The sequence below is a fragment of the Urtica dioica genome, chromosome 7 (assembly GCF_054948205.1).
Source record: "Urtica dioica subsp. dioica isolate 48M chromosome 7, U.dioica_male_clone48M_v1_H2, whole genome shotgun sequence".
Taxonomy (NCBI): Eukaryota; Viridiplantae; Streptophyta; class Magnoliopsida; order Rosales; family Urticaceae; genus Urtica; species Urtica dioica.
This window is the reverse complement of record NC_142762.1, coordinates 3,147,354-3,160,264: the sequence shown is the minus strand read 5'-3', so window position 1 is coordinate 3,160,264 and position 12,911 is coordinate 3,147,354. Positions and strand designations below refer to the sequence as shown.

The window sequence follows — 12,911 nt, the reverse complement described above, 5'->3', positions numbered from 1 at the left end:
GACGGAGGTACCAAATGCTGTGCATCAGTGGCCCCAAAAGGCCTTGCAAGCTCCCCTCCATCGTCGTTCAGGTCATCGATTTCTGCCGCACAACTCCTTGCCCCGCCACCCTCCACCTCTCCACCAAGGCCTTCAATGCCATCTCCATATCTCCCCATTCCCGAATCAACGTCGAGTACGCTCAGTGAGTCACATCTCTAATTCCCACATTTTTATTACATGTCTTACTATATCTACTTTTTCTTTTTAAAATACTTTTCTTTCATTCCTGTTGTGTAGAATCTTGGGCGATTTCGGAGTATTCCGCATAGAGGACACGTTCTAGCTCGTCTTTTGCTTTTATGATTATTTCTTTCTCATTTTTCCTTACCATGAGAAAACAATTAATCAAAGCTTAATACATTAGATTAAGAAAAGAGAAATGAAGAAAGAGAAATATATAAGCCACGTGAGATTATTCTTGCCACTACCCTGCCTGTTTATTAGCAGAAAATGTATAATGATGGTAATCAAGGTGTAGAATAATAAATAAAAATCTATGATTCGTTGCATTTCGTTCTTCTTTGCTTTATCAGACTAGTGAGTTCTGCTACACAAATCATAGTTCATATTATCTCTACATCTCAGAATCAGGCTCTGAAAGCTTTAGTCAGCAGATGAAACTTCAATTTCTCTTTATTACATCAAATTAATAAAAATAATAGATCCCCCATCAATTTAAATAGTACTATACGACCATAAAATATACCTGAAGACAATTGTAATTGTCATTCTTTATTTGTTGTAATTTCGGTTGATGACTGTCCAAAACAGCTAGCATGAAATGACTTGTTAGTAATTGCACTGCCTCTGGAAATAAGGATGAAGTGTACGGACTTGCTCCAAATACAACGGCGCTTGCATTTCAATCAAACGGGAGACCTGGGAATAGACAATTATATTTCTGGTAATAATGCGTCACACATATACAGTGTCTGAATCACAGTCTTGGTTAGTCTTATTGTTGTATGACAAGTTGGAAAAAATATAACCACTAGTCAGTTTTCATGGATCAAGAAAATAAAAATAATTTCCAAAAATCATAATGTAAAAAAAATATTTGCATTGTCACAAAATTATACTGAAATGTTTTAGTCAGTAGTGGTTAATTACAACTGGCAAGGATTAAAGAACTGCAAAACCCCTGTGAAATTATGCTTTTTCGGTAATTCGTCACCTACTAGCCAGCAAATATCCATTATTTTTTATCGGTGCCATATTAATTTTAGCGAAAACACGGAGTTCCAGAAAAAAAAAATCTTTGGAAAATCCAAATTTCCATCAAATGTCTAAAATAAGAAATTTCGTCGAAAACCGAAGAAATTTTGGATTCTGGAAAAATATTTCTAGTCGACGGTTTATATTTTGGTAAAACTTCTGTTGACATTCCATCGTCCATCAGCACCCACAAAGTAAAACCCTCGGCAATTGGGATATTAATCGTTGATAATGAGATAATTATAAATCAAAGGAGACTTACTGCTCGACGGAAAGCAAACTGTTCTTCTTCACCGGACATCATGGATACAATGCTGGTCGAATGACCTCCTGACCCCACATTTCCGACTGCTAACACATCTCGCCTTAGCTTTGCACCTTCAGTCTCTGTTTCAAATTGGAAACTGCACGCAAACAAATTTACATACTGTTGTCAGTCGTTCTCGAAAAACCCGAAACATTATATTCCACGCGACTTGCGTCAGAAGTCCGAATCATAAGGCCCAACGGACCGGGCCACTAAAAAGCTTATTAAGGCCCACGAAGGCCAAGGCTCACTCAAAACGGCCCATCAAGTTCATTCACGAAGCGAAGCTAACCCACACACCGCGCAGTAAAGCACGCGGCGAAGGGCTTGGCGCACCGCGCCATCCCTTCAGAGCGCCGTGCCCATGCATCAGGGACTTCTCCTCGTGTGCACTCGTGAAATCGCACCGCGCGCGCTCCAAAAATTGTGCGGGCGCGCCAGCGCATTTACACGAGCGCAGATTATCTGCATCCGCGCTCTCAAAATCGCGATGCGACTAGAGGCCCTCTTCGGCCTCCCAAACTACTGTAAATACCCCTCCTTAGAGAGGGTCAAGTACACTCTTTCTCTGGTGAACATATTCATTCACACACAATTCTCTCAAGATAATTCGATTGTAGAGTTGTGAAACATTGCCAAAGACCCTCCATACTCCGTTTCCTCAGTCGAACATACAATCTTCCTAAATATTCACTAACGGATATCGGCCCCCACCTCACATAGCAATCAGACTAATGTTGAGCGTCAAACCGCATGCCAGAAGTACCGTCTCTGCGCCCATCTAAGCTTCATCTCCCTTCTTCTTACTCTCAAGTCTCCAGGAAGAACGAAGAACGCTTGCTCGCTAGAGGAGCGACAACTCGTGACTTTCGAGTTTTCCCCAGTTGGCTCGGGTGCGGCCACTTGGTCCGGCCTTGAGTCGAACTGCCCGAAGCATTAAATAGTTGTTCATTTTCGTGCGACAACACATACTAATAAGCGTGATTTACATACAGAGTCCACTGTAATTGAAAATAATAAAAAAATTAAAGCACAAACAAAAAGAACGCCAACCTTTCCATATCAAAGAGTGTGCCCTCTTCGGTTCCCTGAAATAATTCATCGATGGAAGAAGCCGCCGAACACACCAGACGACAATGGTGATTGTACAACTCATCAATCAGGGTGATGAACCTCCGAGCCTGAAGCGTAATATAACTCATTATAATTATTCAGATTTGTGATATATTCTTGACATTCATAGCAGGTGCACATATAAATTCAATATTTTTTACTGTAATCAAAATATCAAGACTAGGAAGATCACTTGTTAGTATTTGAATTGTTAAAATGAAAAGTAAGAAGCGTAGTCACTTCCTTGTAAAACGCTCATAGCGCAACAGGCTACGGATAAGCTTGTTAATCATGCTTTTACATTATGTAACAGAAATTAATCCACACACATTAATGAATCTCTTATGCTACTGTTACATATGCTTTCCTCGGTAAAACTTACCATCGAAAGCATCCGAACATGCAAGCCTTAGGGGACTAGCAACTTCTTTTTATTTATTGTTTAAGAGAGTATTATTTATTGCTTTATTTAATTTCGTTTTTAATGTCTTTATATAATTAAGTCCATTAGGGTAAGTTAGTCTTTATGTTTCTAAGGCCCAGGCCCAGTTATTTAAACCTAAACGTAACCTCAGACCTACCTATAAATAGGTATTTTCTTTTCAATGAAGATTATCATTCAGCACAAATCTAATTTAGGGTTAGTCTCTAAATTGGAGAGGCTGATCGACTATCAAACACGGCTACACACACGAATTCGGCTTACACATGCCGAATCACGAGATCACGATCCCGGGGTTGTAACAGTTTGGTATCAAAGTTGCTCGTGATGGAGAATCAGTCAAAAGACACTCTGGCTGAAATCAAGGAGCTGCTGGCAACTCAGACAGCGAAGCTTGACATCCGATTCGCTGATTTCGAGGCACGACAAACGGCCACGGACCAGCAGTTGGAAGAATTGGCGAGGGAGAGGAGCCCTTCGAGGGCGGCAAGCGCAGCGGAAAAGGATGACGTCGACATCGAACGGTTTAGTGATCCTGAAGGTGAGCCGTGAGCACCCGGAGTTGGCCGTGGGCGAGGCGAACTCCCAGGAGCAGGGACTGGCGGAGGCTCAAGGCGTGGAAGGGCTCTGGGTAAAAGAGGCATGCTGCGTGAAAGCGTGGACATTCGGAACGGCGACCATCATAGTCACAACCATGGAGGCATCGGTGGCCCGGAATTGAGCGGACTTGGGGGCGGGCATGTGGGGCGAGGCAACGGGATTGTAAACCTTGGATTCGGACTTCAAGGCTGTGGGGTATCGGGCGGGGGTGAAAGTTCTGCCTATCATCCGTAACACGGTGGCGAAACCGGTCCGATCCATCCCGAGCGTGACTGAGATGACTATCGAGGTGATCGGCAAGAAGACTGGTCATAGAGCAATTCAAGGGACGGTGGGCAGAGAGCAGGCGGAGGCTCAGTTCCCCGATTTCGGAAGATGGATTTCCCATCCTACGACGGAAAAGGGTATCTGATTATGTGGTTGCGGCAGTGCGAGGATTTCTTCAAGGATCAAATGACCCCGGAGGACGCGAAGGTGGGCCAAGCCACTTTTAGCTTGATGGGACGAGCACAACTATGGTTCCATACTTTTCGACGAAAGGTAACCCAACTATGCTGGAATGAGTTTGCTAAACGGGTCAACGTTCGATTCGGACCTCCGATGAGCACCAATCCCTTGGGCGAATTAACTCATTTTGCGACAACTTAGGTCGGTGGAAGACTACTGTGACCAATTTGAACTCCTGTTGGGTCGAACAACGGCCGTACCTGTCGAAGCCAAAGTGTGGTACTTCTGCGCCAGGCTATCCGACAATCTCCGTCGACACGTGGACGTACAACGACCTATCGACTTTTGTCACGCCATGAATTTAGCCTGTCAATATGAGCTGGTGTTTTCGGATGACCGTCGAACCCGCACGTTGGGGGGCTTCCACTCCAAGCAGCTCGACAATCAGGTCCTCCGGCGAGCAACGGTCCACGAGGGGGGACCGGAGGGCCTCGACTGACGAGCAATGACCCAAAGTCGTCGTGGAAGAAACTCACAAGTCAAGAGATGGCTGAGAGACGAGTGAAGGGGTTATGCTTTGATTGTGACGAGGCTTTTTTCTGTAGGGCATAACTGCAAGCGGCTTTTCCACATCGTCTTAAGCGAAGAAGACGAAGCCGACGACCTGGACGAGATACTCGAGATATCGTTGAACGCCATTAAGGCGAGCGCATGGCAACCACATACCAAGTCCAGGCGGAAGTGGCAGGAAGTATTATATGGGTGCTACTCCACACCGATAGTACCCCACAACTTCATTCAAAGTAGCGTCGCAACTCGCCTGAGCATTCCGCTCACCTTTCGACCGGGGTTGTGCGTTGCCCTACCCGATGGGGACATGTTGAGCAGCAACGGCGTGTGTCGCAACCTAGCTACGTCGGTCCAAGGGCACACTTTTGGTGCCGATTTATTCCATTCCGTTGAAAGGGTTCGACGCGGTACTTGGGATTCGTTGGATGAACAGAATGGGCCGCATCATGTGGGACTTCATCGCCCGCGAAGTGGAGTTCTCTTTGAACGGAGAAGCTGTAGTATGGAAAGTGGAGGTTCCAAAACCATCGGTCCAGATGGCTGCTCTACTGGGACAAGGCGACCCAGAATCGTCTATGCACCAGCGGGGCTTCTTCAGCCACTTCCGGTCTCATCCTCAATTTGGTCTGACATATCGATGGATTTCGTGGAGGCTTTACCTAAGGTATCGGGCAAAACAGTCATCCTCATCATTGGTAGATCGCTTCTCGAAGTATGGTCATTTCATTCCTCTTGGCTACCCCTACATTGCTTCTTCGGTGGCTAAGGTGTTCTTTTGGAGGTGTTCCGACTCCATGGGCTGCCTAGATCTATTGTCTCAGACCGCGACAAGGTTTTCTAGAGCCAGTTTTGGCGTGAGCTTTTTCGTCACCCAAGTCCGGACTTAGCCTCTTCGTCAACATATCACCCTCAGTCCGACGGTCAAACAGAGGTGGATAATCGCGCATTAGAGATGTATTTGCGGTGCTTGACGGTTGAAAGCCACACCATTTCTATTGGTGTGGCCAAGAACCACCACGATTACTCGATTATGTAACTGGTAGGTCGAGTATTGCGGCGGTCGAGGATGCATTGGAGGAACGCACGTCATTCCTCAACGAAGCACGAGACAGACTGTTACAAAGCCCAACAACGCATGAAGTCGATCAATGATGGGCATCACCGACAACTCAACTTCCAAGTGGGCTATTGGGTTTGGTTGAAGCTACATCCCGATCGACAGTTGACGGTCGCTCGGAAAGCATTGACCAAGCTCTCGCCAAAGTTCTATGGGCCATTCCAGGTGCTCGTGCGAATAGGCGAGGTGGAGTATCATCTTCAGTTGCCAGAGGAGAGACGAATACACGACGTATTTCATGTGTCTCTACTGAAGCCACACCAAGGAACTCCTCCGGAGCAGATCACCGAGCTTCCCCCGACCCATGACGGGCAAACATTGCTCATTCCGCACTCCATCAGACCTCGGTGGAGTCACGGACGGCGTGAGTCTGATCCAGTGGAACGCCGAAGCTGCCGAAAACGCCAAATGGGAAGAATTCAACACCATCAAGGAGGCTTATCCAGAGTTTGAGCTTGAGGACAAGCTCGCAGAGGAGGAGGGGAGTAATGTTACAGATGCTTTCCTCGGTAAAACTTACCATCGAAAGCATCCGAACATGCAAGCCTTAGGGGACTAGCAACGTCTCTTTATTTACTGTTTAAGGGAGTTTTAATTACTGCTTTATTTAATTTCGTTTTTAATATCTTTATATAATTAAGTCCATTAGAGTAAGTTAGTCTTTATGTTTCTAAGGCCCAGGCCCAGTTATTTAAACCTAGATATAATCTCAGACCTACTTATAAATAGGTCTTTTCATTTCAATGGAGATTATCATTCAGGACAAATCTAATTTAGGGTTAGTCTCTAAATTGGAGAAGCTGATCGACTATCAAACACGGCTACACACGAATTCGGCTTACACAGGCCGAATCACGAGATCACGATCCCGGGGTTGTAACAGCTAGCTGCGAAGAAAGAAAAAAAAACCTTGTCACGAATGCGCATACTCATCAATGGAATGTCGGATAGGAAGACTGTGTGATAGTTTTCTGCCACTGCTATGTAATCTGCTGCTCCGAGCTGAATCAATTATGAATAGCAGAGTAAATTAGCAATAGAGTCAGGTTGAAAATCCACGAGCATTGATAAAGAAAATAATCTTCAACAATTTTCCATGATTTCTTCTTTGAGCTGAGGCAAACAATAATAAATAAACAAAACTCATGTATTCAGACATTATTGAGAATGCGTTTTTCCTTTCCAAATATATATATAACAATCCTTTTTACATTTCCCTAAAAAAATCATATGAAGTAAATCTCCCTTTACTTTGGCTCAGGCTGCTGCTACTGAGGTATTTATAAGAGCTTTTACCTTGATCATTTTACACAAAAAGTCAGATAGATTTTTGCAGTAAAGATCGGAAGACTCTATTTTAATCATATACTAACCTACATAAAATCGGCTTGATAAGATCAAAGTGACAATTTATAGAAGATTGAAATAGTACCGGCCGACCGCATAAATATTCAAATGTGAACCTTGCAGCTCCACGACAGCTTTCTGTAACCTCCAGGGTTCTGATTCACAAAAGCAACGTTTGTAATTGGGTAAACATGCAATCAGAAGATTGGAAGCCATCTCGGATTGTCCTTTAGAGTACCTTCCGAACATTACTGATATAGTAGTAGAGACAATTTCTACCCTCACTTGATCTGTGACCTCATGCCACATCTTCTCATAATTCGACAAAGCAACACTATCCAAAGGCCAGAAAAAGTGAACCTGTATGCAGAAATCCCATTTTTTAACCTAACAACCTCAATGCTTATCAATCCAGAAGAGTCTTAATACAAGAGTTGATCCCCAAACCAATTCAGCATATTTAAGTTGTTAGTTTTCTTTCATTTCTCAGGGATACAGATTACAGTATCTCAAAGTGTATACACGTTACAGTGCCTCCTTAAAAATTGTCCAAAAAGGAAACGCATATACTACAACAAGCAACATAAGTAAAGTGCTGAGCTCTTTAAGAAAACAAACATGACGTGATGTGTGAAGAGAACAGTAGAAAAATTTTAAGACTAATCACGTGGTCATTGTCAAATACAAAATGATTAAAAAAATTGCTAATTAAAAGATTTTACGCTAGATCATTCACAAGGAAAAAATGCAATATTTGGAAAACTGGAATTTCTTAACCCACACCTGGTCTAAAGGATTTTGGGCTATTTGACGACGGTAGTCGATCTCACTTCCAATGAAAACAATCTTACAGTGTTTATCCAATTTGGCAAGAAACTTGTCAAAGATCTCCCGCTGCATACCGTCCTGCATTGAGATTCAACTAATCTAAAATCAAACTCCACTCCCATTCATCATTTATCCTCTTATTTTTCTAGCAGTCTCCTTCATGTCCATTTAAGAAATATAACCAAATAACTGTCTTTTCATGTGAGTTGGGGAAAAGCTGCAAACTTACAACATTTGATTTGTTAAACTTTGTGATTTCCTTGATGATGCGTTTACAATCAGGATTTACCAATTAAAAAAAAAAATAATGAATGTTATCGCTGATGGTTGTGCGGTATTAATGTGGCACAATATAACTATACTCTCACCTGATTTAACTCCTTTGGTGCTCGGTTACTGGTGGCCACAAGGACAGTTCCGGTACTCAGTAATCTGCCTAAAATCCCAGATAAAGCCACAATCGCAAATACATCAACAGTCTGTAACAGGAAGCATAAAAGTCTTTTTAAGTCATGAAAGAGGAAACCCATTTTTCTCTACTGCGTCTGTGTGCATGCGTTGACATTTCTAGAAACTCCACCAGAAAGGAATTATAATAACAAAGATATGCAAGATGAAATTAACCACATGACTCGGCAGATTCGGCAGCTATATTGCCAATGGTTCAGCTTAACCTGGATCTCATCAAAGCAAAGTATGCTTGCTCCTTTTCGATTGGCTTTCCAGTCGATAAGAAGCTTATCTGCTACGGCTGGAAGAATGTTTTTCATCTGAATCTCTTGTTTGTATTGTTCCTCTGCCGCCAACCACTTCTTAACTTTTATATCAATCGGAAGATTTACAATCCAATCAGATATAATTGACTGTAATGGCTTTTCTTGCACTTGAATTTTCCAGATCTTGTGCATCTCCTCGTTAATTTTGAGCATAGCCTGTGCATATAAGAAAAGAAAATTAAAAAATTATATATCTTGCAGATATCTTTTGTCTTAACTTTTTATACATTTTAGCCATCAAAATCGAAGAATAAAAAGGCCAACAACTGCAAATTGAAACGCTCTAATTTTTCAATTTAAAGCTCAAAATATCACCTCATGAAAGTGGTACCGCTTTCGATGCCTTACGATTCCTTGGGTGGAACCATAGCACATATCCATAAGCATCGTCTTTCCTGTGTATCGATATCACTCTGTGGGTTACATAAAACTGTGACAACTATAAAATTTACCATTCCATATGTGCCAAGTGGTCGATTTGTGATCATGTGGGAATATACCGCTTCCGACATTTCCCCAAATGTAAAGTCCTTTAGGAGCCGGAGGAGCTTTTGGCCTAGAACCAACAAGTGAATCCAACTTCCTCTCTCGATTAAGGTACGAGACCCATTTTCCAACTCCAGGTTCAACGTGTTTGTTTCTTCTCCTGAGTTTAAACACCCATTTAAGACAGGAAAAAAAATGGAAAGAAATACCTGATGCTGAAACTGATTTGTTTGAAAACTCACACTACCGGTGATAGGTTGAATTGTGATTTACCTGTACATCCATCCTCCGAAGATCGTATTGGAATTCTTTCGATCACCGTTGTCATTTATCTCCTGATTCTCAGCTTCCCCCATCAAAAGTTTTCGACGCTCATTTTCTCTCTTTTCCTCCCAATTCCGCAGTTTCTCCTGAGAAGGAGAAGAAAACTATAAAATTGAAAAAACACACTCACATATCACTCGAAAATCAAGCGAGCGAGTTCGCTCAATCGTACGTGATAACCTTCCATAGCTGTCTCGTAGCGCTCCAATCTCCCGACCAGTTCCTCGAGTTCCGAAGCAACTCTTTCCTGATTCGCATCTTGTTGTAGCTTCCCTTGTTCTACAAGAATCCTATACTGCGCAAGCGGACCTGAATAAGAGCATCCGTATCTCAATCTTGTGCAAAAAAAAAAAAAAAAAATACAAATACAAATTGCATTGTATAATATGTGTATATATATATATATATAGCGAGAGACACCTGGAGGCCTGGTTTGAGAAAAATGGCGCGTATCAGAGTACGAGCGAAGGGCACCGAAACAGAAATGTCCTAAAGAATTTCGACATCGAACAAGCCCTAGACGTAGAAGAGCAGAGATCGAAGACGAAGAAGATCTCCTCAACATTTCTTTTACGTTCCCGAATAGCGTCGTAATTAAGAAAAACAAAAAAACAAATTAATAATAATGTTTTGGACGAAAAAAACGCCGTAGCTCGTAAGTCGATTTATGTGAGATACCAGGTCACGTGGCAAAAAGCGAGCCGTGTGAGAACAGACTGGCTATTAATTTCTTTGGATGACTTTGGATGTTTATGCCAAATTACTCTCTTCTCTCACTCCGTAGTCGCTAAAAACATCTGTAATTTCTAATGCGATTCCAAAACATCAAAACCAAGCTCGTCGTGTGGACAGCAACCCGAGTCGCAGAGCAGAGTTGTATGTCGTTTCTCGACTCGTGCGACTGCATTGCTAAGCTCAAGCAAATCCACGCTTACGTCATCAAGTCTGGCGTGCGAAACAACCCTCTCGTTCTCACCAAATTCGCGACAGTGTCTCACGGCCTGAACTCCATCGACTACGCGTCGTCGTTCATCTTCGAATCCGACGCCGATCACCGCCTCTACGACGCCTTTCTCTACAACACCGTGATCAGGGGTTATGCCCACACGAACGGCTCAAAGGTCAAAGCTTTGACCGTCTACAGAGCAATGCTCGCCAATGGAGTCTCGCCGAACAACTTCACGTACCCGTTCGTCCTCAAAGCTTGCGCCGGGATCGGAAGCCTAAGGCTGGGTCAGTCGGCGCACTGCTCCGCCGTGAAGTTCGGCTTCGGCGACGACGGTCGCGTCGGAAACACGACGGTCCACATGTACGCCTGTTGCGGCGACCGTGGAGGAACTGAGTACGCACGGAAGATGTTCGACGAGATGCCTGAACGAAACCTGGTTTGTTGGAGCGCTATGATCGGCGGTTATGCCCGAGCCGGAATGTCCGCGGAGTCGATCGGACTGTTCCGGGAGATGCAGATCTCCGGGGTGAGCCCCGACGAGATCACGATGGTCTCGGTCCTCTCGGCCTGCACCGACTCGGGAGCGCTTGAGCTCGGGAAATGGATCCAGTCCTACATCGAAAAGAAAGCCATTCCCAATTCCCTAGAGCTTCAAAACGCCATGATCGACATGTTTGCAAAGTGCGGCGAGGTCGAGAAGGCTATGGCCCTCTTCAGAGCCATGGGAGAGAAGAAGACCATAGTCTCGTGGACGTCTGTGATTGCTGGGATGGCGATGAACGGCCACGGCTCGGAGGCGGTCTCTCTGTTTGAGGAGATGGTCAGAGCCGGGATGAAACCCGATGCGGTGGCTTTCATCGGCCTTCTCTCGGCTTGTAGTCACTCGGGCCTCGTCGAGAGAGGGAGATTTTACTTCGAAAGAATGGAAAACGAATACGGAGTTGTGCCGAGGATCGAACACTACGGCTGCGTGGTCGACATGCTTTGCAGGACTGGGCTCGTCCGAGAAGCCCTCGACTTCATCCGGGAAATGCCTGTCGAGCCGAATCCAGTGATACTCCGGACGGTTGTGAGCGCGTGCCGGGCCCACGGAGAGCTTGAGCTCGGAGAGGCGGTCGGGAAGACACTAATCGCCGGAGACCCATCGAGGGATTCGAACTATGTGCTCCTCTCAAACATCTACGCGAAGATGTCACGGTGGGACCTAAAAGCGCGAGTGAGACGTGAGATGGGGCAGAGAGGTGTGAGTAAGAGAGCTGGGAGCACGATGATAGAAATTGGGAACGAGGTCCACGAGTTCGTCTCGGGCGACCGGTCCCACGCGCGGCAACGGGAGATCGAGGAGATGGTGGATGAGATGGGGAGGGAGATGAGGAAAGACGGTTACGTCCCTTCCACGTCCGAGGTCTTGCTCGACATCGACGACGAAGAGAAAGAGAACTCCGTGAACAGGCACAGCGAGAGGCTCGCCATCGCTTTCGCGCTGATAAGCACACCGCCGGGGACCACCATTCGGATCGTCAAGAACTTGAGGGTGTGTGCCGATTGCCATTCCGCCACAAAGCTCGTGTCCAAGATCTATGCCCGGGATATCGTGGTCCGGGACACAAACCGGTTCCACCACTTCAAAAATGGTCTCTGTTCCTGCAGAGATTTTTGGTGACCCCTTTTTACTTGCCTAACTTCGTCTTCAGTAGCAAATACTGGTTGCCGATGCTTTACTTTACTCTTGTTTTTGTTCTCTTTCTAACAAAAACAAAAAAAAGCTTCAATAACTGCCCCATTATATTTATCGACGCATCAGCGTGTATGCGTTTACAATTCACATAGATTCGACTCCCTATAGTGAGATCGTCAGCGTGCTGATGGTGATGAAAATCATTGTTTCGTTTCGAAATTAGGATTCCGATAGGCAAGTCAATAAGCGAGATAACGATGGTGATTCGATTTTACGGAGATATCACCTATGGACGAGTAGATCGATAATTATATTTTTGTTTATTCTATTTCTTATTTTTGTTCTCTCTCTCTCTCAAAAAAAAAATAAAAAAATAAACTGCCCCCATTGTGATTGAGAAATTTCATTAAGTGGACTTAAAAATTGATTAAATATTAAGATTAGACCCTAACTTTTTAAAATATCTAAAAATGGACTTTTGGACCCAAAACGGACAAATATACCCCTGTCCTCTATTTAAACTCATTCGCGCCTCTCTCCCTCTCTATTTCACTCGTTCACTTCCAAAACAAAGAAAAACTGAGAACTCCTACGATATTGTACGACGGCATACGATCTTGTACGAACCAGTACGATATATTACGATAGAGGACGATGGCGTACGATGGAA

At 44.3% G+C, this 12,911-nt stretch overlaps 1 protein-coding gene and 1 pseudogene across 6 annotated transcripts; one reads left to right on the top strand and one right to left on the bottom strand.

Annotated features, from left to right (window-relative positions):
• Positions 1 to 440: 440 nt before the first annotated feature.
• Positions 441 to 10,409, bottom strand: LOC149390137 (AFG1-like ATPase family protein). 6 transcript variants are annotated; one of them, XM_089619201.1, is made up of 15 exons: positions 10,293 to 10,409; positions 10,035 to 10,181; positions 9,787 to 9,923; positions 9,564 to 9,700; positions 9,305 to 9,450; positions 9,120 to 9,199; positions 8,703 to 8,960; positions 8,397 to 8,507; positions 7,984 to 8,106; positions 7,439 to 7,560; positions 7,286 to 7,355; positions 6,763 to 6,855; positions 2,618 to 2,745; positions 1,520 to 1,661; positions 441 to 921 (listed from the first exon to the last, which is right to left on the bottom strand). In XM_089619201.1, exons 2-15 carry the CDS (start codon positions 10,177 to 10,179, stop codon positions 832 to 834), a joined length of 1,782 nt encoding a protein of 593 aa, XP_089475327.1. In that variant the 5' UTR covers positions 10,180 to 10,181; positions 10,293 to 10,409; the 3' UTR covers positions 441 to 831. The 6 variants fall into 6 exon arrangements, 5 of the variants coding, with proteins under 5 accessions (XP_089475327.1, XP_089475326.1, XP_089475328.1 ...); XM_089619200.1 differs by lacking the exon at positions 10,293 to 10,409 and having other exon boundaries at positions 10,035 to 10,237; XM_089619202.1 differs by lacking the exon at positions 10,293 to 10,409 and having other exon boundaries at positions 9,564 to 9,718; positions 9,795 to 9,923; positions 10,035 to 10,229.
• Positions 10,399 to 12,486, top strand: LOC149390136 (pentatricopeptide repeat-containing protein At4g21065 pseudogene; annotated as a pseudogene).
• Positions 12,487 to 12,911: the final 425 nt, after the last annotated feature.

Excerpts from the sequence above, each read along its gene's own strand:
- LOC149390137 (XM_089619201.1), bottom strand. The coding sequence starts at position 10,179 with ATGTTGAGGAGATCTTCTTCGTCTTCGATCTCTGCTCTTCTACGTCTA. Across the intron at positions 8,961-9,119 it reads AGCGGTACCACTTTCATGAG|GCTATGCTCAAAATTAACGA; the intron begins GTGATATTTTGA and ends TTATATGCACAG. Across the intron at positions 7,561-7,983 it reads CCCAAAATCCTTTAGACCAG|GTTCACTTTTTCTGGCCTTT; the intron begins GTGTGGGTTAAG and ends TTCTGCATACAG.